The 25,168-nt window shown below is 38.9% G+C and overlaps 1 protein-coding gene across 10 annotated transcripts in view; it reads left to right on the top strand.

Moving 5' to 3' along the window:
• Positions 1 to 25,168, top strand: part of LOC124170897 — a 122,480-nt gene that overhangs the window by 38,194 nt on the left and 59,118 nt on the right. For 6 of the 10 annotated variants that reach the window (XM_046549937.1, XM_046549941.1, XM_046549940.1 and 3 more), the window contains exons 9-24: positions 223 to 412; positions 1,947 to 2,121; positions 2,457 to 2,583; positions 2,662 to 2,877; positions 3,070 to 3,343; positions 4,674 to 4,777; positions 4,866 to 4,988; positions 5,084 to 5,285; positions 6,301 to 6,683; positions 8,314 to 8,577; positions 14,401 to 14,958; positions 20,787 to 20,931; positions 22,750 to 23,199; positions 23,284 to 23,493; positions 24,629 to 24,792; positions 24,887 to 25,088. In XM_046549937.1, the coding sequence (XP_046405893.1) occupies positions 223 to 412; positions 1,947 to 2,121; positions 2,457 to 2,583; positions 2,662 to 2,877; positions 3,070 to 3,343; positions 4,674 to 4,777; positions 4,866 to 4,988; positions 5,084 to 5,285; positions 6,301 to 6,683; positions 8,314 to 8,577; positions 14,401 to 14,958; positions 20,787 to 20,931; positions 22,750 to 23,199; positions 23,284 to 23,493; positions 24,629 to 24,792; positions 24,887 to 25,088 (3,787 nt within the window). The remainder of the gene's footprint in view (positions 1 to 222; positions 413 to 1,946; positions 2,122 to 2,456; positions 2,584 to 2,661; positions 2,878 to 3,069; positions 3,344 to 4,673; positions 4,778 to 4,865; positions 4,989 to 5,083; positions 5,286 to 6,300; positions 6,684 to 8,313; positions 8,578 to 14,400; positions 14,959 to 20,786; positions 20,932 to 22,749; positions 23,200 to 23,283; positions 23,494 to 24,628; positions 24,793 to 24,886; positions 25,089 to 25,168) is intronic. The other 4 variants (XM_046549936.1, XM_046549938.1, XM_046549944.1 and 1 more) reach the window with 4 other exon arrangements.

Genomic DNA, 25,168 nt, shown 5'->3' with positions numbered 1-25,168 from the left:
TTTTTCATTCCGTTGTTTGATTGTTATTATGTTCTGATTGCACTATTGAGGGCTGAAAATGGGATTGTTAAATGATTAGCTTTGTATTTTATATGGGTTCACTATGCAGAAGAGAATTAAATCAAAAGCTCAGGTGTGGAGCTTAGGCTTCATGATTTTTTTAAACCTTAATGTGAAAAAAAAGTTTAAGTTAATTAATGTTCATCTCAATTGTCTTTACAGGTTAATATGCCCACTGATAGTTTTGAGTCACCCTTAACATTGGCTGCGTGTGGGGGACATGTGGATTTGGCGATGCTACTGATTGAGAGAGGAGCGAACATAGAAGAGGTGAACGATGAGGGATATACTCCTCTGATGGAGGCAGCGCGTGAGGGCCATGAGGAGATGGTGGTACTTCTCCTAAGCCAAGGTATTTTATTTTGGCTGTATTTTAAAAACCTTATTTTTTCATAATCACAATTTTCTGTGAGAGTATATGTATGCTAATTCCATTGCATGATTTTATTTTTTAAATCACTGCTGTGAAATTGAATATTAGACCAAATTAGTATGTTTAACTATGGATTAGTTGAATTCAAGCAACCGAAAAATCTGCAAATAAGTTTATACTTTATAATATATTTTAAAAGCTTACATTTTTAACCTCATTTATGTTACATAATGTGGCAAAAATAAGTACCCAAGGCATTCATTTACCTCACTCACCGACTTTTCTTATGAACTTGTCAAAAATATTGTATAGTACAATAATGGTCTTAATGAATGCATCATTGCTCCAAGAGAGACATATTTACTGTTTATACATACTATGATTTGAATAAATCTGGAAAGTGCAGGTCTGTGCAGCTGCTGTAGTGTTCATGGTGGCAGTGTCAGTGTGTATTTTTTTAATAGCGCATTACTGGAAATATTTTGCAATTTCATTGCTTGACGAAGAAGATTTGTGGTATTTTCTTGGTATCTGTGGTCTCAAAAAAGCATGGAATGCTGAGGGCAAATCAAAATCCTTCATATGCCACAACCTGAGCCCCCGTACTACAGAGATGGCATCCACAGCTTGGTCATGGGCAATGATACAGATACAACATTATTACACTTATCACATTTTTTTCACCTACCACATTAAGTGAACACTAGAAATACTCATGTGAGGGAGTTTTTAGCTAAACTGTGCTGCAGTTTTCCTATTTAAGCTTATAATTTGAAAGATTCAAATGATGGAAAAAGATTTCTAAGATTTGAGATTATGATTATTTCGCATGAGTTTAGGCTAATATACATGCTTAATGGTGTAATTACTTATGTTGATCTTTAAGGAGCTATCAAGTTAAATCTCAAGTACGAGAGAATAATCTTGTATGTGTATTGATTGCAATAATGAATAGAAAGGCTAGAATAGACTGAATTCAACATCCACATGTTCTTGATAGTTATTTGTCTACCGGCACCTATTGCACTATCTAGTAACCAGGAAGCAAAGATTAATAACTTCAATAATTTTCTCAGTTAAGCAGATTTTCTCCTCCTAGTAAATGCCAGGGAAAATTTTCTTTTTTATTGTCAATTAGGAAAACCAGTTTTGTAATTTTTAAATTAGGTTGCATCAAATATATGCTCCAGGTGTTTTATTAATATTTGTAAAGGCAATTTAAAAAATGAGTTAATTATTCCATTGCCAGAATATGGTGTAATATGCATTTTAATATAAGGAAAGTTGAGAGTATCCAAAGGAACAACACAGGTGGTGGGGAAACCTAAAAATCTGGATTTGCAAAAACTGTGTTGTGATAAAACACTGAAAAGATCCATTCAAAAACACTGAAACATCCATTTATTACTGTGGACCAGTGAGAACACTGTTCCACTGTAATAAATGTATGGGTATATTGATAAAATTTTTTGTTGGAAATGAAATTAAACATATCATTATATTTATTATATAGGAGCAAACATCAATGCTCAAACTGAGGAAACTCAGGAAACTGCGCTGACCTTGGCTTGCTGTGGGGGCTTTTTGGAAGTTGCTGATATCCTAATCAAGGCTGGTGGGGATATAGAACTAGGTGCCTCCACTCCTTTGATGGAGGCAGCCCAAGAAGGCCATTTAGATCTTGTTAGGTAAGTGGAATCCATTGCTAAATTTGCAATTCATTCTAGTTGCAGTTTGAATATTTTTATCCTGATAATTTTAAACTTTTAAATGTCTTGAGTGGTCATACAGGTACAATAACTTCGATTGATCCTAGCTTTGAAGTCATAGAATTAAGAGAAAAATGTTTTCTTAGAATTATAATTTGATTTTTGTTTCAAGGAGTAACTGAATTTAAAGCGTTCTGTTTTTTTATTGTTTGCACAAACAAAATTTTACTAAAGTTAAATGCAAAGTTAAAAGGCTGTCATTAAACCTGCTGGTATTTTTATGATTAGTAGTAACCATATGTGTGATATTCCAGGTACCTTCTGCAGTCGAATGGAAATGTAAGAGCTCAAACTCAAACAGGGGATACAGCATTGACCTATGCCTGCGAAAACGGTCATACTGATGTGGCTGACCTACTCCTGACGTACCAAGCTGATCTGGTAATTTTATATCAATAGAGGTCACTGTACATGTCGTTTATTTATTATGTTATTATTAATGGTGTGTTGTCTTTGTAGGAGCATGAATCTGAAGGAGGGCGAACACCCTTGATGAAAGCTTGCCGAGCTGGACACCTGTGCACGGTCCAATTTCTCATATCGAAAGGAGCTGATGTTAACAAGCAGACCACTAACAATGATCATACACCATTATCCCTGGCATGTGCTGGTGGACATTTAGCTGTAGTCGAGTTGTTACTAGCCCATTCCGCTGATCCGTTTCATAAGTTGAAGGTGAGATGATGTCTAAAGTAAGACCGATTGAAAAATGTTGTTGTACACATTATAAGGGAATTCTGTCTTTTGGAAATTTCTGTGAATGCATCTTGCGTTTTGTGAACTCAGATGTACCTAACATCCTTTTCATGCGTAAAGTTTTTTTGTATTATCATAATTATTTTGTACATGTTGTGTCATATGTTCTAGGATAACTCAACAATGCTGATAGAGGCAGCGAAAGGGGGCCACACGAGTGTAGTCCAGCTCCTATTAGATTACCCTCATTCAATTATGATGACACCACCTCCAGGCGTTGCTCCACAACCTCAAATACCCCAACAGCAAGGTTCATTGCATGAAGTACCTGAAGCAGTTCGGGTAAATCAGAGAGATGAATCTCAGCTTGGAGCTAGTTCTGCTGCTGGTTCAGTGGCATCCGGCACATCCTCTGGTTCTTCGGCTGGTCCTAAGTCACCTGCTGGTAAGCCTGGTATTTTTTCCCTCGGAAGTTTGTTCCTTCGTTGGTATTGGTGGTGTCAGACACCTACAATTTTATTGTAGCATCCTTTGCAAATGGTGTTGATGTTGCCATTCAGTTCTCATAAGTTCTTGGTTCAGAACTTGGGAGGAATGTATTTAAACCAGGTAAATTTAGTACCTTGTCAATAGTAGTAGCTATTACATTTTTCACTATTATAAAGTGAATCCATATTCCCAGCCGTAATGGCATCTTGATTGAATTATGAATTTTGGTGCTTGAAAAACAACATTCATCATTAAAATAGAAAGAATTCACTATCCTGAACCATACATTGCCTCAGGATTATACCAATGCGATTTAATTAGGTCGGTCGTGAAATATTGTAGGCATAGTACGCATATTTAAGGTATAAAAATGTAAACAATTACTAACACTGATGGTAATTAAGAAGTCCCTGACTCTGTGTGTTAACAACAAGAATAGGAAGCATTGTTAGAATTATATTGGCGTGAATATTGTCCTATTAAAACTTGAAATGGTGGTTTGAGATGTATTTTGAAGGCTTGTGGTGTTATGATGTGTTGAAATAGTTTTGGAAAATATGCACTTCATTTCATTTAGACTCATGACAAGCTCATGCATCAAAAGAAGCCAAATAATTTCTAGTTGACCTATAAACTCTTGAACTAAAGAGTAAATTGTGACATAATATTGTCTATTTGAAACCGTGAAACAATATGAATCCAATCAGTGAATCATCATTGTTCAATTCTAAAGAAGCATTTTTGGCTACTACTACTATCACCCATTGAATATTAGGAACCAAGCTTCTCAAAGGAAATCAGCAAATTTAGAAAATGAAATTGCTCTTTGATTTTATATCTGCATTTAAAAAGCATATGTACTGGACGCTCAGTCTTTGACAAGTCACTCCGGCATGTTGAGTGGAAAAAAAACTATTAGTCTTAAATTACAATTACCAAAAGCTGTTGATATCAATCTAGGAAAGCTATGTATTTATCTAAAAAATAAACCTAAGATTAGTTTGTGGTAATCAAGGAGAAAAGTTCACGCTCAACTTCGGATAAAAAAATCTCGTTAAATTTCAATGTTTTAGAACACACTTCATGTTTCATTAGTTCACTCTATTAGTTCTACTCTAAAAGCCAGCCTCAGTTCAAAACTGAATAATCAGTTTAGTGTGTGCCCTCACTAGTGTCCTATTTGAACAGGGCCTGATGCCTGTGTTATTTTGTGCATTTAATAGTTGTGAAAAATTTTATCTGTTTATGAGTTCTTAAAAGATTTTTCCCTCTAACATGAAATGTAGGGAGGCTGGCAGATCCACTTGGCCAAAAACCTAACCCCTTGAAGTCTTTGCTTCGTAAAGGCAGGCCAGTTGGTGATAGTAGCAGTGGAAACCCAGAATTACAGGTATGTACTTTCCAATGCAAGAAATATTGTATTATGGTTTCCAGTGTTGATATAATGGTCATGATAATAAGTGATCGTTTATTTTCAGGATGTGTCTCATGAGCATGGCTTGTCTGCTGTGGCTGTAGATATTGTGTTAGAGAAAGCAGGGCTTCAGCAGTTAGCTGAAGAACAAATTTTACAGAAGCAGCAAATATTGGAGGAACTCCAGGTATGCAATGATACTATGATTCATTTTAGACCCCAGCTGTCTTAGCCCATAATATTTGATACAGTTACCACTAACCCATAATTTGTGTTTTACAGAGAGTAGAGAGAGAACTTCAGGAGAAGGTCCCTGTCGGTTTGAGTGGCTTAAGTCGAGGTGACGGCTTAGGGTCTACGAGTTTGACAACTGGTGTTCTTCCTGCGTGCCCACCTCTTGTCCCAATGAATACCATCCCTCCAAGTGATGTAAATTTATCACTTAATCCTATGCCTCCAATGCCACCTCTGACACCTAGCCCTGGTGAGTTAAAAGGATTGTAAATATTTCTCTTGACCTTGGTAGTGTCTTTATTTATTTGATAATGCTTAATGGTTTAGACCATCAATGTGCATATTTTAATCACTCACCTGGTTGTTGAATAATTTATGTTTAGTTTACCAGGAGATACATATTAATACCACCCAAAAGAAATCTAAAAGTTGTTGTTTTCAGTAATTTTGTCTGCATCATAGAATGTGCTCTGTAGTTCCCTAAGCAATCATATGTTGCCTATGAAATCATGTTCTCAATCTAGTATAGCATAATTGAATAGGTGATATATGATGAGATAATGGAAATATGTAGTGAATACCACTTCAAAGCAACTATTTCTTTGAATTTTGTTTTGTGACCATAAATCAATATGTATGGTTCTGTCTGGATAGCAGACTTTCCAATTTTAAATTTAAACTCTGTAAGAATACATTTCATGAAATTGAGTGAGAACTTTAATGTTTAATAGTTGCTTCTATGCTCTATGGTTAAGCCCGATGGGATCGGTAGGGACAGATCCTGGTTTCAAGTCAGTGGGTGGTTACCAAGTTTACCCCTTTACTCCTACCCCTACAATGAAGAAAACAATGTATGATTATGAGTAAGCTAAATCAATGTTTGATGTAGGCATTTTACTTGAATTCAATGGCGAATACATTTTTATTCATGTGTGTGATAAAAATATTTGTGGTATGTAAATTTGAATTACCCGAGAATTTCAATGGGGCGATTGGTGCCCAGGGCCGGATTTACCCAAAGTTACACTATAGACACCTCTCCATTGAGTGCCCCTCCTCACTTGAGCCCCACCCCCACCCCTATTTTTATGATAAAGCATAGCCACTTGCATGAGGTAACAGAAGGCACCCCTTGGGCTGCGATGCCCCTAGGCACGTGCCTATTTTGCCTTATGGTAAATCCAGCCCTGCTGGTGCCACCTGGTCCATGCGTCCACCTCTGTGTGTAGCAGTTGATATGTTTATTGTGTGAATGTGTCTTACAGCTGTGGCAAATAGCATGCTGCATCAGCCTGCAATTCCTGCTGGGTTCTATGGGAGCAGAGGGGTGGCCCCTGCATCCTCAGTCGCAGCATCAGGTGCCCGTCCTCGTGGTCCCACACCCACTGTTTCTGGGGATGGCGATGCGCCGGTGGCCCCCTGTTTATCTGCTCGTCCTACCCCAGCAGCTGGGGATGGAACGGCTCCCCCCCCACCCTTCCATGCTGTGCCGCCCGGTGTGGCAATCTGTGATAGGCCTAAGGCTAAGCCTGTGTCGAAGAAAGATGGAAAAGGCATGAGGAAGCAGCAGGTGCAGACATTGTTACAACACCACAACCAAATCCAGCTTCAGCAACTGCAACACCTGAACCAACAATTGCAGTTAAAGGTAGGAGGCTGCTATATTCTTAATAGACAAACTTTATTATGTGAGTTTAAATAATGTTACATTATTTAAACCTCATATATTATTATGATACGAAAATGAGCACATTGTAATGATATACTTTCTTGAATGTATCTTGGAACTATTTATGAAGTTATCCTCAACCTAGGGGTGTGCCAAATGTACTAGAGTACTCGAACAGGCGATGAAATACCCATGCAATTGTCTGGATACTTGAGTAATTATACATGAATGCATGTTTAATTGTCAGTATTCGGCAACTCACGTGTTTAATTAATCATGTCAGTCGGGAACTCCTTAGGACATCCAAGTATCTGCCTCAGGTCAGTCGATGGTAGTTTTTTTCACTGAGGTTCATGTATTAGTGTAGGCTTTTTTTACCCAGACTTACAAATACATGGATACTGTAAACATATAACATTTTCACTGTACTAATATTTGATCATAGTTTACTGAAGTGGTAACCTAAGTTGCCAATGGGCACTTACAATGGTACGAGCACGTGTCTGGGTAATCAAGTGCCTGTTTGATGCCCCTAGGCCCCTGTAAGAATTCAAATACCTTTACTTGTACATTTGGCTCACTCCTCTAACTCTTTTGGGCATTTTGAAGGCATTCCATGCCTAAATAAGCATAGCTCTAGTGAAGAGAGATTTTGTTGCTAAGTATTGTTGCCTAGAAGTTGGACCCGCATAAGATATTGGTCTTCTTGGTTGTGGGTTACCAGTGGACTAGACCATTAGATTAATTCAAGTATAATCTGAGATGTAAAGCTGATCTGGTCACGACCTGCATATTTGAGACCAGGTTCTTCTAAGCAATTTTTTTAAATTTGGCGTAGGCTTCAACGAGACTTGAAAAGTGGCAATCATGTAGAAAACATGGATTTTAACTAACATCTTAAAAGGAATAGAATATAGTGCATAAGAATGGACTGTAACTAACACTTAAAAAGGAATGCTGTGCACAAATCATTGAAAACCATTTTAATGCCTACATTCGTGTCTGAGGTGAAAAGGATGCCGTGCTACTCATATTTGGACTTCATCAGTTGACTTAGAAAATTTGGCAATCAAGAAATGATCGTCAGATGTCTATGGAGATGAAAAGTCCTATTGAAATGCATTACATGTTAATGTTAATAAATGCAATAGGGTGCAGGGTCGTGGCTGTTGGAATTCAGTATTGTGTATAATATACGAGAGATTTGCGATTCGTAAACAGTATTTAAGTGGATGGATTGTTGAGCTGCATATAGTAACTGAGTGAATTGATGTTCCTAGACCTTAAACCACCATCTTCTATCCATGAAATCATCTTCAAGAATCTCAAAAGTAGCATGTGAGAAATAATATTTCCATGAAGAAGTATGGAAGGGAAGGTTAGTGATTTATATGTAGTGTTTATGAATGATTGATTGTTGGATGGCACCCTTCAAGATGATGGCTCACCTAGGAGTGGCTGCTTTGTTAGATATTAAGGAATAGTGCATTCAGGGGACGAGTAATTTTTGGATTGATTCTGCATTAGAAACTCCCTGAATGTGCTGTCGTAGCAAAGATTTTCAGGCAAGAAGTGTAAAGAGGGGGCTTTGCTAATGTGAACTTTGAAGGTGTTGGAGCAGGAGCAGGGTGGTGGGAGGGCTGCCTCGGGCATTGGGGGAAACTCTGCGGCGGCCAGCCCCGCATCTCCTTCATCGAACCAGCAGCCTCCTCTGCATCCCCACCAGCAACTGTTGGTGCAGTTGCAGCAGCTAGAAGGTCCAACTCCACACGTACCTCCAAACACGGATGAAGTGGCACACCTTAAGCAACAAGTTAGACAGGTTCTTCATCAGAAGCATGGTCTGCAGCAAATACAAGCCATGTTACAACAGGTAGTAGAACGTGGCTTTTATTTGCCTGTGCCCTGGTTAACATAGGTATTTTGTCACCAAGTGATAACGTTTCTGAAAACTTAGCTTCCGTATTTGTATTTTTTGTAGTTCCATGGTGTACCTTTCTGTTTTTGGTCAAAGTTACCCTAAGGGCTAAATGCACTAGCATTCCGAAGCATCATTGTCGTCTACCATTGCAGGAAAAGTAACAGAGATTGTCATTTGCTTCCTTGCTTGTTCAGGCAGAGATTAACCTTCATTTAATGAGTGAGAGATTTGAAAAAGCTGAGCATGTTAAGATGATGTGTGAATTTGTTAAATATTCTGTGATTTGAAGTAAAATGCATGAGTGGATATGATATTTTACCAGTAGAATTCATGGATGAATTTTCCTTATACATAAATTTCTTTTCATTTCATTGGAATAGGTACCCTTATAAATGTTTTTAGGAATGATGTATTAAAAATCACCTACAAGGAGTGATCGAAACTTAGAAATTTCATTTACTGAATGAAAAAGGGCTCTCTTTCCATAGAGTGAATAGAAGAGGGACTGTTGATCTAGTGGTTATCTTAATCATGCCGCTTAGGGACAGGCAAGAAATGGTTATTGCTGCTGTACCAAATTTTACTAAACCGTCTGGATTGGACATTATTATCGCCAATAATGTTTCATGAATGCTTGTAAATGGCTGGCTGGGAGAAATCAGAAAATCATTTCTGAAGAATCAGCTACATAAATTTTGGTGTGTACCTGGCCCTGAATTTTGTCTTTGAAGCATTGCTACAGCATTTAAAATGATGGCTCCATGTCACTTCATACATGCTTGGAGAATGATGAGTAAACTAATACGCACTTGTCTTCAAATAAATTGGCTTCGTGTAGCATCAAGTTAACTGCTAGATTTTGGAAAAATCAATTTTCTATGTGAAATAACATACACATTAAGCAATACTAATGCATTTAGTGCATATGAAACAGAACTACCCAGTTTTCACAATATGTGCATAAAAATTCCTCAGTCCTGAGTGGTATCCACTCTAAATGTGTTAATTCTTAAATTTCATTAGATGTGAAGTCCTTTGTGTGTCTTCATATGTATCTAGACGTAGGTGCATGGGTTGCTATGATTTTTATTAATGACTTGGTTTGAATTGATGTGAAGATTTCCATACAGAGTGAAAACTACTGGAACAAATTGTTTACCTACCTCAACATGATTACTTTTTTATGTGAATCTCAATTCTAAAATAATTTGATTTGGTATGGTATGGAATGAAATGGGACTCATAGAGCTGCAGTATGTTCTCTGATTCTATTGTTATGAAATATTGTTGATGAATAATTCTCAGATCTTATGTTGATTGCTGTTTTAAAAACTCTTCACTCTGTGGGGAGAGAAATAATTATGAAGTTTTAAGTGGTATCAGTGATGTATCAGCACAGGAAATCAATTCCCTAGAGCAGGCAAATAAGCCGCGTTACCCCTAATGCAGGCAAAGACCCATCATACGCCAATAATGGCAAGAGAATAAGGCAAGTAATTGTTTGTGATGAAGTCATAACAGATGGGTTCGTATTGGACATGGAAATATAGTGAGATTCCAAGATGAAGTTCTTCGTGTCACTCACATATCTATTCTTAATTGCTCAAGCAGACTAAGCCCAATATGTAGCTTCTGATTCTCTAGCAATGCTCACCTTAATTTGATTTACATCTGTGTAATGCTTTCTGCATGTCCGTAGCAGCTTTTGACGAATCATGTAGCTTTCGTTTGTATTTTATTAAGTTCACTGATTAAATATTTCTGCATTCAATCTCATTGCTATGTATTCAATGAGTGACAGAACGAATGTAAATAGATGAGAGCTTCCCTCTTACTTTTTCATCCAAAAATCTTTTGATAATATGTTTTTTGAATCCTTTCTTCTTCAGTGCTCTGCCACAAAGATTTCTTTTATGTGTTCCCCACGATAGTTTCGAATTTATGATAACTCTGACATACTTAACTTTGTCTGTTGCCTTTATGACGATATCGTCCACAGCATTGAAATAGGGGTTGAATTTCAGAGTTGGAGTGATCACTAATTACATGATAGATGGCAGTGTCGTCAGGAAATAAATTTATTTTACTGGTAATGAAACAGAATACAGTGAGTCCTTGTTCTACGTCACCCCGTTTAACGTCATTTCGCGATAACGTCACGAAAATGTTGAGACCGTCACTCTTTATAGCACCTTCGCTTCGCGATAACGTCAAGGCTTTTAAATTTCGCGCGAGAAAAAAACGCGAAGCGGCGTTGGCAGGTTGTTCGTTTTGCTGGCGATAATACAGCCAGTCTAAACGAAGTGTAAAACGGTGTGTTTATTGTTAATTGCGATTACGGTTTTAGCAAATTTTCTGCAAAATGAATTCTTAAGCAGGTACGCAATGTTTTACTTGACATAATGGTTTTCAGGAACCTAAAAAGTGATTTCAAGGAATTTTTCCGTGTAGGACTCGGAGCTTTTGTCGTCACTTTTTTCGCCGTGTTCACAAGAATTTTGGTTCCTGTAACTGCGACGATGTATCAGCGATGATGATGCCTAGGAGTTGCTCGCCCGGGCGACCACCATATCGAAGCCGAAAAGCAAAAGCGGGAAGATACAAAAATGGAGAAGGATTTACGTCAGTGCTGCTATTGTCGTCTATGAAGACAGGAACTCGTATTTATGCCATAGTTTGGCATTTCCATCGTAAAAAATGCCCCAGATATGATACGCTAAAATTTTTTCGCTTAGGAATTGTGAGGAGGTCTAGGAGCCGATATTCACTTTTAACATTGTTTATTATGGGATACTAGCTGACCCGGCGAACTTCGTACCGCCTAACAATCAATGAACTTACAGTTTACTTACACCATTTATAAATCAAGAGCGGCTGTATCGTTTGTAATCATGTTTAATTTATTATAATAAAATAAGGATACAAATTCAATAAAACTACGTAAATGAGTACCAAAATTGCTTGTCAGAAAGACATTTTCTTTATTGAATCTACATAGGGTGAATCGGAGCACGTTTACGCGGATTTTTTTCAACAAATTTTCTTACGTTTTAGCTTAAGAAATTTTGGGCATTGTGGTTTAATAAAGCAGTTCATGAAATAAAAATTATACGCATTCAGTTGTCGGCTATTTGCGTTATTAGCTGTAAAAAAATTTTTTTAGGTCCAAGTCTGTTGCATACACTTGGCCCATTCAGGGGGCAGGTTGACACAACCCCAGACCGACTGATGCTCAAAATCGTGCAAGAAAAGCCCCTATGAAGCAGCATTTGCATTAAATGACTTAAGGCGCGCAAGTTTTAGTATCTCTGTTTGGAAAAAATGCACTGCGTAAACGTACTGCATGCGTAAACGCACCACGGTGAGCCCTACACATTCGGGTTTAATGTCTTGCGTCAAGCACCTTCTAATGAACAACAGTTTTTGTTTTGTTATCAGGCGCAAGATGAAGCGGATGAAGCTAAATAAATATAGCGAAGCAAAGCAGTGACGCAGCGAGGGGAGGTTTTGGGGGATAAACCCCCCCCCAAGAGCTTAGAGAATTTTTTATGAAAGATTTTGTTATTAATATTAGGGGGACGGATGACTAACAAACAAAACATATTTAACTATTCACACAGCCACAAAACCCACTGTTTTGAACCATTTATCTTAAAAAATGTCTGGGGGAAGTGCCCCTAACTTTCCGCTTACCTTAGCAAGTTTTCTATACCCTACAGACCCGTGGTATTAGCTGCGCCCAAAACCCCCTATCCTACCTACGCACTTGAAGCGAAGGAAGAAATACAGAGGATGGTTTATCGATTCGTGAACATAGCACGCTAAATTGACCATGAGAAAATCATGGGTTTTCATTAGCACATGAGCACAAACAACACAAAAACTGAAAGAATGACCATGCGATTTTTAATCGTTATCACGAATGCAACACGAATTGTAAATTGAATACGTTTAAGCTCAAAAGGGCATATGAGTTGAGATCATGGAATCTACGGAATGAGGACTTCCTAACCTTTGAATTTTCCTTTGAGTAAAGTTGCGTGAATCACATTCATCACCAATTTTTTTAAATGATCAAACACGTTCCGTTGGATAGTTATGGTTGGTTTAGGCTTCGAAAGATCATGAGCACAGAAACTACATTTTTCTGTAAATCGTGCCTTGGTAAGCCAGGTACATCCAAGGACTTAAAATATTCAGATAGATAGTTGGTGATTTCGTCTTCGTTTGTTACACATTTAAAAGATTCGAATCCATGCAGAGTACGAACTATTTGAATTTACCTCGTTTTAGTCATCCACATCTTCGTTCTTGCTCGCTAAATCAACCATCTTTGATTCTTTTGGTGATCAATCATATTCTGGAACTCTTTGTTGATGAGCTCACTGAAACTAATTTGCAATCATTCCAAGGAAATGAGTTAAAACTACTCGATTCCTCGACAGGAACATGGACATTACCGTTCGTCAACAATTGCTTGGAGATTTGTTTACAAACACGGTAGTGAAGTGTCAACTCGAGCTGGGCCACGGCTGGGCTTACAATCAGCTCGAATTAAATTTTAAAAATGTAATTTCAATTAAATTAATATTTTGAATATATTTAGTAATTAAAATGTTATATTGTTACTAAATTCAGTTATTAAAGTGGTAAAAACAAAACAAATTATTTAATTTGTAGTTTTGACCGACTTATCTATTGTTGTGTTACTATAACTCCTAAAAGCATGTCCATAGGAAAGAGATGAATTTTTTGTGTGAAATTATCCTTTTTTTAATGGCCTATATGTTAACCCCGCCTGAGACGAATCCAAAGAACCAAATCTCATTGAAATCGGTGCAGCCGTTCTCGAGTTATAAGTGTTCTAACTAACACGATTTTCGACTTTCTTTTATATATATAGATTATGTTTTGATTAACGTCATTTCGTTTATCGTCACATTTTTCGGGAACGGTAGGTGACGTTAAACGATGACTCACTGTAGATAATTCATGTATATATGTAATGAACAAAAGTGGGCCGATTGCACTTCCTTGTAGGACACCTGACGTCACTTTAACTACGTCAGAGTTAATACCATTAAGAATTACTTTTTGCCTGTGGTCACTTAGAAAGTCGCGTATCCAGTTTATTACTGCTTTGTTTTTGCCAACCATAGTGTCTACTGGATTTTAAATGGACCAAATATTGTCAATGGTTTCGCAGATGTCAGTTTTCAGTGGATTGTGGTAGCTAGAGGCTTCTTTCATTATGGATGATGATTAGGTCAGTGTTGAAGCTGAGGAGATTCAATTTCACATGTAGTGTTGATTTATTAAAACCCCCCAACCCTGAGTATGTGAAATACACATATCTTTGGGTTAGTTTGGGGCGAGCTATATCCTCACCTGTTCAAACCAACCTTGAATCAGAGAACTACTTAAAATGTTTATTATTAATTCTTTTCTCTCTGTTGTGTGAGTCATTATTTCTGTTTAAGCCATGTGCGCGGCATATTGTGTAACTTCACTCCATTGCATCCAGAGACTCTTGTTTTGTTGCATCAGACCAAGCAAAAATTCATGGTGTGTATTGGAAGTTCTCAGAGAAATTCCTTGACAAAGGCAGTTTGATCAGTATTTTGATGTATATTTTTGCTATGTGTGATGTGATTGTGTGTCTGTTGTGATTGCTTCCCGATTCGTGGTAAAGGTTTGATTACCTGTGCATTAAATTTTGTGTATAATGTGTTTCACCACTGCTCGATCGTAAGATTCCATTTGCTTTTTGTGCAGCAGACAACGCCCTCGATGCCATCGGAGCTCCCTCTTCAAAGCTCTCAGAGGGGAAATGGGCGTGTCCATGAGAGCACTCCTTCACCTGATGAAGATGAAGACGAAGACAGTCCGTCAGCTCGTGTTGAAGGTGCGTCAGTTGGTCGGCAGTGGAGGCGCAGGAGGGTCCTGGATTGCAGTCGTGAGGGAGGGGAATGTAGTAAAAGTGAGGAAGGTGGAGGGGAAAGTTCTTCGAGGGCTAGTTCGGAGGTTGGTGATGAGGTGGCTGGAATAGAAGATGTCACGGAAGGCAGCGCTTGTGATCGGGGGGTTTCGGCGGGAGCGCCAGGTAGTAGTAGGTCTGGTCGGGTTCAATTGGTTCGTGGGCCAGAGCGGGAGGAAAGACGTTCACCAAGGTGTTCTAGGGATTCCATCCCAGGTGAAGCTAGTGGTGTTCCTGTGGATGGCATGCGGGTGGTGTCTCGTACAGATACACCACAGTCCTCAGGCCGGGTGGAATTTTTCGCCGTTCCTTCTTCTGGGAATCAGGTGCCGGGAGCCCCAGGTCAAATCCTTCAGGTGGGTATTTTACAGGTGTTTGAGCAAAATTTAGCTTATTCATTAGATTATGGTTGTCAGGTGATCTGAATTAGGAAAGTCACCATTTGTACCAGAAATTTGTCAATGGCAGGGTTTGTTTCCAATTAATGATCTATGGTTAACATACTGTTAATGGTCTGGTGATTGATAGATGGTCTACCTGTGGCCTATGGTCAACCATAGTGTCTACTGGATTTTTAACGGACCAAATATTGTCAATGGTTTAGCAGCTGTCAGTTTTCAGTGGATTGTAGTGACTAGAGGTTTCTTTGATTATGGGTGATAATTATGTCAGTGTTGAAGCTGAGGAGATTCAGTTTCACATTTGTGTTGATTCGTAAAAAAAATTAGGTACTGTCATGTAAAGCAAGTAGAAAACTGCTGATTTTGAAGTAAAATTGCCTTGGAAATTTTACATGCTGGGTAGTGTAATGGTTTGTGCATTGGATTTAACTATATGCTCAAAGTTAGTCCATGTAACCAATTTATTTTCATGGAATTATTTGGATTGGAATTTTATTAATATAGTTGCTATATGCTTGAAAGAGTACAATTCACTGCTTGTAAATGAAGTGTTGCAATGATAATTGTGTCTGCCGTTATTAGCCATAAATGACAGATAGTAAATACTGTATAAGTGTGTGTAAGAGCTGCACCCCTATTTTGAGCATTGGAGCTAAAGAAAAAAACTTTTCAGCATTTTTTTTATCCTATAGTGCGGTGTTGCAGACTTATGCCTGGACTTTGGACAGTCATCAAAATTTCCACTTTCAATACCAGTGTTCCCACTCAACCGAGAAAACCTCAAAACCTTGAATTAGCAGTGAATTTCGTCTACCATGAAAAAACCTGGAAATAGCTGTGAAATGCGTCGTAAAACCTTGAAAACCTCTCAAACTTGATTTTAGATCTACGATCGACGGGTGAAAAGAAAAATGGGTGTGTCACTCGCAGATACTTCCACGTATTTATCTGCACTCGTATATTCGAAGCACAAATATTGGTCTGTGTGTCATGACGACACACAGACCTTAAGGCTGTGATCGGATGACCTTAAACCAAAATGATCAGTAACCCTGGCGAGAAATCAGACACATCTTCACTTCTCTATCACCCTCCATTTTCTCACTCACAACCTTTAGCGGGCCCTAAATTTTGTTAAAGGTAGGCGACGTCATAAGAGCCCTTTCATTGCTGCATTTTGCATTATCCCGGAGTTTATCGCGTTTGCTATATTTTTAGTTAACGTGCGGCCAGTGATTTTTATGTGATCAATATTTCTTCCTAAAATGGCTTATTAACAGACCGTGAAGTTGACGCGATTTAGACCGTAAAAACCTGGAAAAAACCGTGAATTTTATAATTTAGTTAGAGTGGGAACCCTGAATACTAATAATTCACGTGGTGTTTTTCAGCTAAATTTACACGATATGTTTGGTGCTTGGAGATGAGTAGGTATTCACTTGTTGTCTTAACCTTATGATGCTCACTAGGGACGGTCGGATCGGATACCTCAGATCCATGAATAATGCCCTTCACTCTTATGTACTTAGGACCCAAATTCGTCGAAGAAATTGAATCTGAATCCGAAGTTTTCAATCAATGCTTTGGTGAATGCAACATCCCAGAAGAGGAAGTGGAAAAAGTTCCGATCCTCTCTTTGCATACGCCGTTGCACTACGATGCTTGTCCTACTCACGAACATTTCTTTAAAAGGCTCTCGTAGGAGTATTGCAATAGAATTTCAGCGGTGGAAAGTTTCACAGCAAAACACGACAGGCACATAACATCTTCCCAAGAGATTGGACAACAATCAGGGGAATCTCACCGCCGTAAGATAATAACCACGGCATAGATTTCACAATATCACCCCCGGCCCTCCATCAGCCCAAGCCTCTGACATTTTTTTCCTTTCCAAGAACCCACAGGCCATAAATCACTTGCCTCAAAGGAAAATATCAAGTTACGGAACAATCGAAACTTGTTTCATCCCTACCCTGTCTCACCAACTGACCTTGTTAAGTCTCCCAGCTTCAATTCTCCCAGTTTCTGGAGCCCAAATGCTTGGTGAGTCACCTACTGAGCTGGAAGATATCTCGACAGCTTTCAGCAATTGTATGATTGTATGGCACACACGAGGTTCAAAATGAGAATGAGACCTAACGCAATGCATATCTGACAGGATTTAAGTTTTTAAGCTCTTATTTATTGACACAAAGATTTATAGTTACAAGAAGGCTACTAATATTCAAAATACTGTATAAGCGCGTGTAAGAGGCGCACCTTTTTTCCCAGATATTGCAGCTGAAAATGGGGGTGCGCCTCTTACACAAACTTCTTATATTCCCCCCTCCCCTTCACCGGTTGCAAGTTCAAGGGAACTGAGTGGCCTTGGTTTTCAGCGTGAGTCAGTCATCTGAAACCCTGGGTCAAAATCAAGCGGCAGGCAGGGGAGTTTCTCCCTTAGTGAGGTATTTTTAAAATGCTCCTGTTTGAATTTCTTGCAAGCATCGCGCCGTCACGTCGGTACCCCAGAGGTGAACATTGAAAAGATCGCGCGGGGTGATTCGCTCCGGAGCGCGCGCTAAATTTATTGCCACGAGTGGGCATCCCGCGGCATTTATACTGCATATAGTAATATTGGTGTCAAAACCTGCGGTTGAAAAAATTCGAACGAGTGTGCTCATTGTTGGACTTAATGGTGGATAGAAGAAATCGCAAATGCTTATAAGTGAAGAGCGCTGAAGGAGAGGTCGAGGGGAAGAGGGCTCCCTCCCCTCCGTATTTAAAGCTACGAGCGAAGGAGCAAGGGAAGAACACGTCCGATCTTGCATGTGACGTCGTTGCCTTTAAAGCGAAGGGGCGAAGGCGCAGCAATGTGATATACGCAGTTTGCATTGCCTGAGTTTCCAGTCCGTCTCGTCTTGTTTGAATACGCTTATGCTACGCTTGTTTCTTGCGAAATTGTGCTGTTTGGACTATGTTGAATATTAGTAGCCTTATTTTAGCTATAAATCTTTGTGTCAATCAATTAGAGCTCAAAAAACTTAAATGCTGTAAGATATACGTCGCGTTAGGTCTAATTCATTTTAGAACCTCGTGCGTGTCATACAATTGCTGAAAGATATCGAGATATCTTCGAGCTCAGAAGGTGACTCACGTAGCATTTGACCTCCAGAAACTCGGGGAATTGAACCTGGTAGACCGAAAAAGGTCAGTTGGTGGAATGGGGTAGGGATGAAACACGTTTCCATTGTTCCCCTGTAACTTGATATTTTCCTGTGGAGTCTCGGAAAGGAAAAAAATGGCAGAGGCATTAGCTGATGGAGAGCCGAGTGTAGTTCCGTTAGGTCCCTTGCACACACACCGATTTTGGACGGCCAGTAAAATATTGGCGGATATTTTACCGGCGAAGCGATGCTTGCACACACGCCGGATTTTTACCGTTCAAACGATACGTTGCTAAGATTTTGAGCCGGCGTCGGCGATCCACAGTGATAATAGCCGGCAGCTAACCGGCATTTTGCCGGTGCCGGCGTGTGGTCGGTACGTGTGCAAGCTCCAATGCTCTCCCATTGTTCACTATTGGAATGTGGACGGCCGATATTTTACCGGCCGTCCAAAATCGGTGTGTGTGCAAGGGGCCTTAAATCTACGACGTGGTTATTATCCTACGGCGCTGAGAATGCCCCGATTGTTGTTCAATCTCTTGGGAAAGCTCATGCCATTTGCCTGTCGTGTTTTGCCTTAAAATTTTCCACGGCTGCAATTCTATTGCAATACTCCTGCGAGAGCTTTTAAACAAAATTGTTCGTGAGTAGGACAAGCAACGTAGAGCGATGGCGTATGCAAAGAGAGGATCGGAACTCTTTCTACTCCCTCTTATGCCGCTGCAGTTATCAAAATTTCCTCTTTCAAATATTACTGAAAGAGGACATTTCGATAACTGTCGAAATTCCAGGCATACGTCTGCAACACCGCGCGATAGGATAAAAAAAATGTCGCAAAATTTTTTTTCTTCATAGCTTCGATGCTCAAAATAGGGGTGCGCTTCTTACACGTGTGCGCCTCTTACACAATCTTATACGGTAGTCCAAACAGCTAAATTTCAGAAGAAACAAGTGTAGCATGAGCGCATTCAAACAAGACAAGACAGACTGAAAACTTCAGGCAACTCAAACTGCGTATATCACATTGCTGCGTCTTCACCCCTTCGCTTTGAAGGCAACGACGTCACATGCAAGATCGGACGTGTTCTTCCGTTTCTCCTTCGCCTGTAGTCTCGTTGCGTGAAAGGTGGAGTGCACTCCTTCCCCTTTACCTCTCCTTCATTGCTCTTCACTTAGAAGCATTTCCGATTTCTTCTATCTGCCTTTTAGTCCAACAATGTACATACTCGTTTGAATTATTAAACAGCAGTTTTGGCACCAATATAATTTTCAATTGCAACAACCCTTATAATAGCATCTGAAGATGATTTTTGAAAAATCGCGTAATGCTTAGCGTAATGGAAATTACTCGGCAAGATAGATGTTGACTATTGACCAGGTATTGTACTTCAAAACTGCGCTTTTCTCTATGTTTGATAAGTGATTTCAATATGCAGTATAAATGCTGCGGTATGCCCACTTGTAGCACGTAGCAGTAAATTTAGCACGCCCTAAGGAGCGAAATACCACACGCGATCTTTTCTATGTTCACATCTGAGGTACTGACGTGACGGCGCGATGCTTAGAAGTAAGAAACGCAAGCAGGAGCATTGTAATTATACATCACTATGGGAGAAACTCTCCTGCCTCCCGCTTGTTTTTGACCTTGGTTTTTAGATGACTGACTCATGCTAAAAACCAAGGCCACTCAGTTCCTCTTGGGCTTGCGACCGGGGAAAGGGACTTTAATTGGGACCAGGAACAGTGAATGATGAATGCGGGAATGATAGATCGTGGATCCACTGTATATATTCGAAATCTAAACATCCAATCCCAAAGATTTCAATCAGGCAGTGCTTCCAAACTGTTCAAATACATGATTATATTGTAATTTGTGGTAAGGTTATTGATTTTATTACTCTTATTCATATTTTAATCTCTCATAAAGAAGAATATTCCATAAAATACTAAATATCATGAAGTTTCGAAATTGAAAATGTTATGAATATTATGGTAAACAGTGCTTCCAATTTTGGTAGCTTTAACATTCTATTGTCGTTTTTACATGCATATGAAAATGGCACTATTGCAGGAAATTTGCTTAACCAACCATGTTTGATTGTTTAATATGCAAAAAGTTAGCATGTGATAATACATATTTGAAACATGATTTTTGAAAACTAGAGTTACTTGATTGTAGTATCTGAAAGTGTCAATGATAGCTTGCTTACTTTTTCTTCATGGTAATGCTAAAGGGGTTGATTGGCTTGAATTGATCAATGGGTAGAATTGTCTTCTGTGAATTGGAACATACAATTACTAATACCTTAGAAGGTATTCATATGTGCCCCGAAGTATTTAGGATTTTTCTTAATCAAGGTTGTAGCTAGGCTGTGAAAAATATTCAAAATCAGAGATGGTGAGTGATACTGGTTACCAGCACAGCATGCAAAATCCGGCATCGTCCAAGTCACGATGGTGCAAAGTTTGAGTTGCTGAACTATAGTAAAAATTATGAAAACCATAGCATTGAGGGTAAGATTTAGAACATGCAGTTAACCTGTTAATTATTATTTAATTCAAAAGCTTTGTAAAATTAATGGCTTATCAATTTTGAATTGTAAATATCTCATTGTTTTTTTCGTTACTTTTTTGTAGGAGTCGGAGCTAGGCTATACTAGGCCCCAATTCCAGCAGCTAAGATCTTCCGGAAGTGGTGGATCACAGATGCCTCCCAGCTCAACCCATAGCCTTGGAGTTTCTGATGGCGTACCTGGAGGTGCTGGGTTCAGACAATCAAATGGTATCGCATCCCTCCGGCAGGGTGCAGGCCTCCCCCCCCGTTCCAGTCAACTAGCTACTCCACCTGCCATTGTATCAGGAACGCAGATCCCTGGTCCCCGCTTGGCCACTGGCGTTCATTCTCAAATAATGATGCAGCCACCTCAGCTTGGCAAGCATACTTTACTTGGCAACTTGTTTTTTGCGCTTGATGAGCAAGTAGCAAGTGGCATTGCTTGAACTTGATGCCATAAGATTTTTGCAATTTTATTTTTTTGCGGGTATTCCTGAGCGATAGTCATCCATGCTTTTCAAAGAATATTGAATGTGCAGTGAAGAGTCAGGCCGACATCAGGTACTTGTTAAAATGAGCTTAACTCCCTAAAAATAAGCTGTGCCAACAAGCTTTCTTTGGGCTTATGCGATTTAACTATCAATGGAGTCCCCTAGTGTGTGGGTATACAGTGTTGAGAACATTCAAGCTCATGTCAAATTGTAGTAATGCTGTTTTTGTTGACCATTTATATTGATCTCATATATCCAGTTTTGTTTGCCTTTCAATACTTAATGTATTGGATACAGGTGATACTATATCGACTCACAACCATATCTTTGGCGCTGCACTGTTGATGCCTAATGTTACAATTAGTTTCATAGGACTTAGTTTTCATCAACAAGAATTCTCAACTTGTAAAATTTTTTCTTTGGCTGTTTAAACTTATAACCCAAATTATTTCAAAGATTTAAGTTTTGATCAGCTTCTAGGATATCTTGGGAGAATGATGCATAAGAATGGCTGCACTCTACTGCAAAATTTTACTTTTTACTATGATATTTGTAAAGACTCAATCCATCACTGATCTCTAGTGAAGAAACAAAAATGAGATAGTGAATCTAAAGCATACATTTAAGTTTTGATGAAAGCTTACGGTTACAGCATTAATTCATAACTATTAATTTGATTTAGGCTTTTGTGAGTTATTTTCATTAGTCAATTTTTGTGTTTTTAAACTGTGGTTCTTGTCTCCCTTTGCTCAGAGCAGGTTATTTGCTTTGCTGGTGCTTGGTTTAAATGTTGATCAGAAGTCTTGAAAAGCATGATTTGTTGAACTGTAGAATTCTTAAAGAGCCTAAATTCCCAGCAATGGATAAGTTGGTGGAAAGCAGTTGATTGAAAGCAATATGTTTTAACCGAATGCCAAGATTATGATTTCTGTGACTTTTATGGCATTGTTTTAATAGCCTTCAGTTGCATTTTATTTTTGTAGCTGACCCTCCCTTTATCAATTTATTCAGTTTTGCCATTTACTTTGTCTGTTGTCGTCTGCATTTGTGGAATCAACAAATTGTTTTTCAATTTAATGGTGGCTTCCACAGGTTTAAGAACTCTGAAAATATGAATGATGGAAGCTGGACATAAATTGAACAACTGGAAAATTTGTTGGTGGCAGAAAGTATAAAGATTTGATGTCCTCTACCCTGCCTGATAGAATGCATCCATATTGCTTTATTTTTGTGATATTCTTTTCGTGTTAAATGTTAGTCTTCTCTAAATAGTGTTTTTAGATAGTATTAAATATTTCAATTGTAAAATTTAATAATTTAATTGGGTATCTTGATAAAAAGCATCCCTGCTCATTGAATAATGTCTTTTGATTCTGTACTTAAAGTTTTTGATTTATAAATTGTCACATTATTGATGCACAATGTTGCTGAAATGTAAGTTCATCACTTGGATGTGTTCATTCATATTTCAGTTGTTGATATTATAAGAGATAAATCAAGGTCATACTAGTTGTTCTCTTCTTTTAACTGTTTTTACTCTGGTTATGTGTTACAGCATTTCAAGGACAGGGAATACCCAGTAATTCTCTAGGAGTTGACCCTGGAGTTCCCAGTGGTAGTTTGCCGGTGGGCAATTGCCTTCAGCAACCGATCACCTCTCAGGTTGGGCAAAAGCAACCTCCTAGCCATCAGCCATCTCAGCCTTCTACTGCCACCTCCTCGCAGCCTGCATGTACTGGCCATCAGGTTCAGGCAGTTGCCACCCAAACGCCTGCTGACAAGAAGGTGGGCACGCCACCAATGCAAATGGCTACCACTAAGGGGAAGAAGGCAAGGTGTGCGCAGCAGCAGCAGTTGCGACAGTCCCAGCTTCAACACTCACCACAGAGTCAACAAGTCCTTCAAAATATTCAACAGCCCCAGCATATTCAGCAGCAAACACATCAAACCAACAATGCCTTTGGTGCTAATATCACGCAAAATTTCCCAGTAGAGTCTGGTACAGGTGAGTCCAGGAAAATGTAATTGAATGAAAGATTGTTTTTGTCGCACAGTGAGAATTTGAAGTAATTGTATCCTATTGTTGTAGCTAACTATGCAGTTGGCAGTAGTGTGCCGAGTGGAGCGCAGCAGTTTGTTGGTGGCGGAGCTGGTGGGGCTCAGTGCCAACAGTCTGCGTTCTCTTGTATGGATGTGGACTCCGAGACTGACAGCAATCATGACACAGCATTGACACTGGCCTGTGCTGGTGGGCATGATGAGTTGGTGGAGCTTCTTTTATCTAGGGGTGCAGATATAGGTAAGTGATGTTGAAAGTATCTTTTGATTATTCACATTAAATATCATAGCAATAATATCTACATCTATGTACTATTCTCCATCTATGTACGCCACCCCAATAGTCATCTGGTGGGCGGTGCTAGGACACAAGGCATTAGCCTGTAATCAGACTGGGCCTTATTACATGGGAGGAAAATTAAACAAATAGGATTGCTCAGGGTTTTTCTGTTAACTGGCACTTTCTCTATAAAATTCCTTTATTAGTTGTTGGTATATTCATTTATCAAGCATGGAGTTTTACCTTCACTGTCCAGGGTGTTTCAACTCGAGAATAGATAAGTTCAGATCCCCTAACACTAGCAATAGTTACATAGTTCATAAATTTTGTGTGAAATATTCAATGTACGGTGGATCTAACAGAGGACCCATAATTTGTTACTAGACCAACAGCTTTAGTAATTCCTTGTTATCTCTGGCGGGATATGCCATGAATCAGCATGATAGGCAAAACTTTATATATTGTGCTATCGAATACATTAATAATTGATTGTACTCCTACTCTGGATAATTGTTTAAGGATTCTTAGATTTACTATGGGGGCACAGGAAGTTAGTCTTGAAGTTTCACTGCATATTTTCCCCAGAATCATTCAAGTTTGCTTGCATTCCTTCCAAGTGTTTTTCTATGTGAGACTTAACATGCATTTTAAGCTTGGAAAACTTTTTTGTGTGTTACAGATTGATCCACTGGCATAATTTGATAGCATCTAGGTTTCATGATAGTGCTCGCTGTTACATTCTTGGGTGGTGAACAGACTTTTTTTCTGAAATCAAAATATTTTAAGAATTTGCTGTATTACATTGAATTTTACTATATTTTTGGTTTTCTTCAGTTCAATCCTTGATTTATATATAAGAACTACCTTCATGCTCATTGTGTGGTAAAATGATTTTCTGTCATGTGCATTGCACATTCCCCAGTATACTGTCCTGAATGGAACTAGACTTCAGTATGATTTTTTATGGTGAATTTACTTTGCAGCAAGTGGTCATATACTATCTTCATTTTTAAGATATTGATGGATTTATTTCATGTTTAGGTTGTGTTAGTTTTATAAGCATCATTATAAAGTATTGTATTTTTCTGTGTTTCAGAGCATAGGGATAAAAAGGGCTTCACGCCGTTAATTTTGGCAGCCACTGCAGGCCATGAAAAGGTGGTTGATGCTCTTCTCAAGCATGGAGCTGATATAGAAGCTCAGTCTGAGCGGACAAAAGACACTCCCTTATCCCTTGCATGTTCTGGGGGCAGATTTGAGGTTTGTTCAATAAATAACTCTCTCTGCATCATGATGTGTTATGATTAGGTTTGCCAGATATGCTTATTTTTTATGTATCCTCCTCCTTTTCTAGGTTGTAGATCTGTTACTTAATAGAGGGGCAAATAAAGAACATCGAAATGTTTCAGACTATACCCCTCTCAGCTTGGCTGCATCTGGCGGCTATATAAATATAATCAAAATGCTCTTGGCTCATGGAGCTGAGATCAACTCTAGGACTGGGAGCAAGCTGGGTATTTCACCCCTCATGTTGGCCTCCATGAATGGGCATACAGGTATGATTTATTGATGATACTTATATACATTTGAAGTATATCCAAGATTAAATATAATCCAATGAATTTGTCATTCTTCA

The sequence above is a fragment of the Ischnura elegans genome, chromosome X (genome assembly GCF_921293095.1).
Source record: "Ischnura elegans chromosome X, ioIscEleg1.1, whole genome shotgun sequence".
Classification (NCBI taxonomy): Eukaryota; Metazoa; Arthropoda; class Insecta; order Odonata; family Coenagrionidae; genus Ischnura; species Ischnura elegans.
This window is presented reverse-complemented; position numbering and strand designations above follow the sequence as displayed.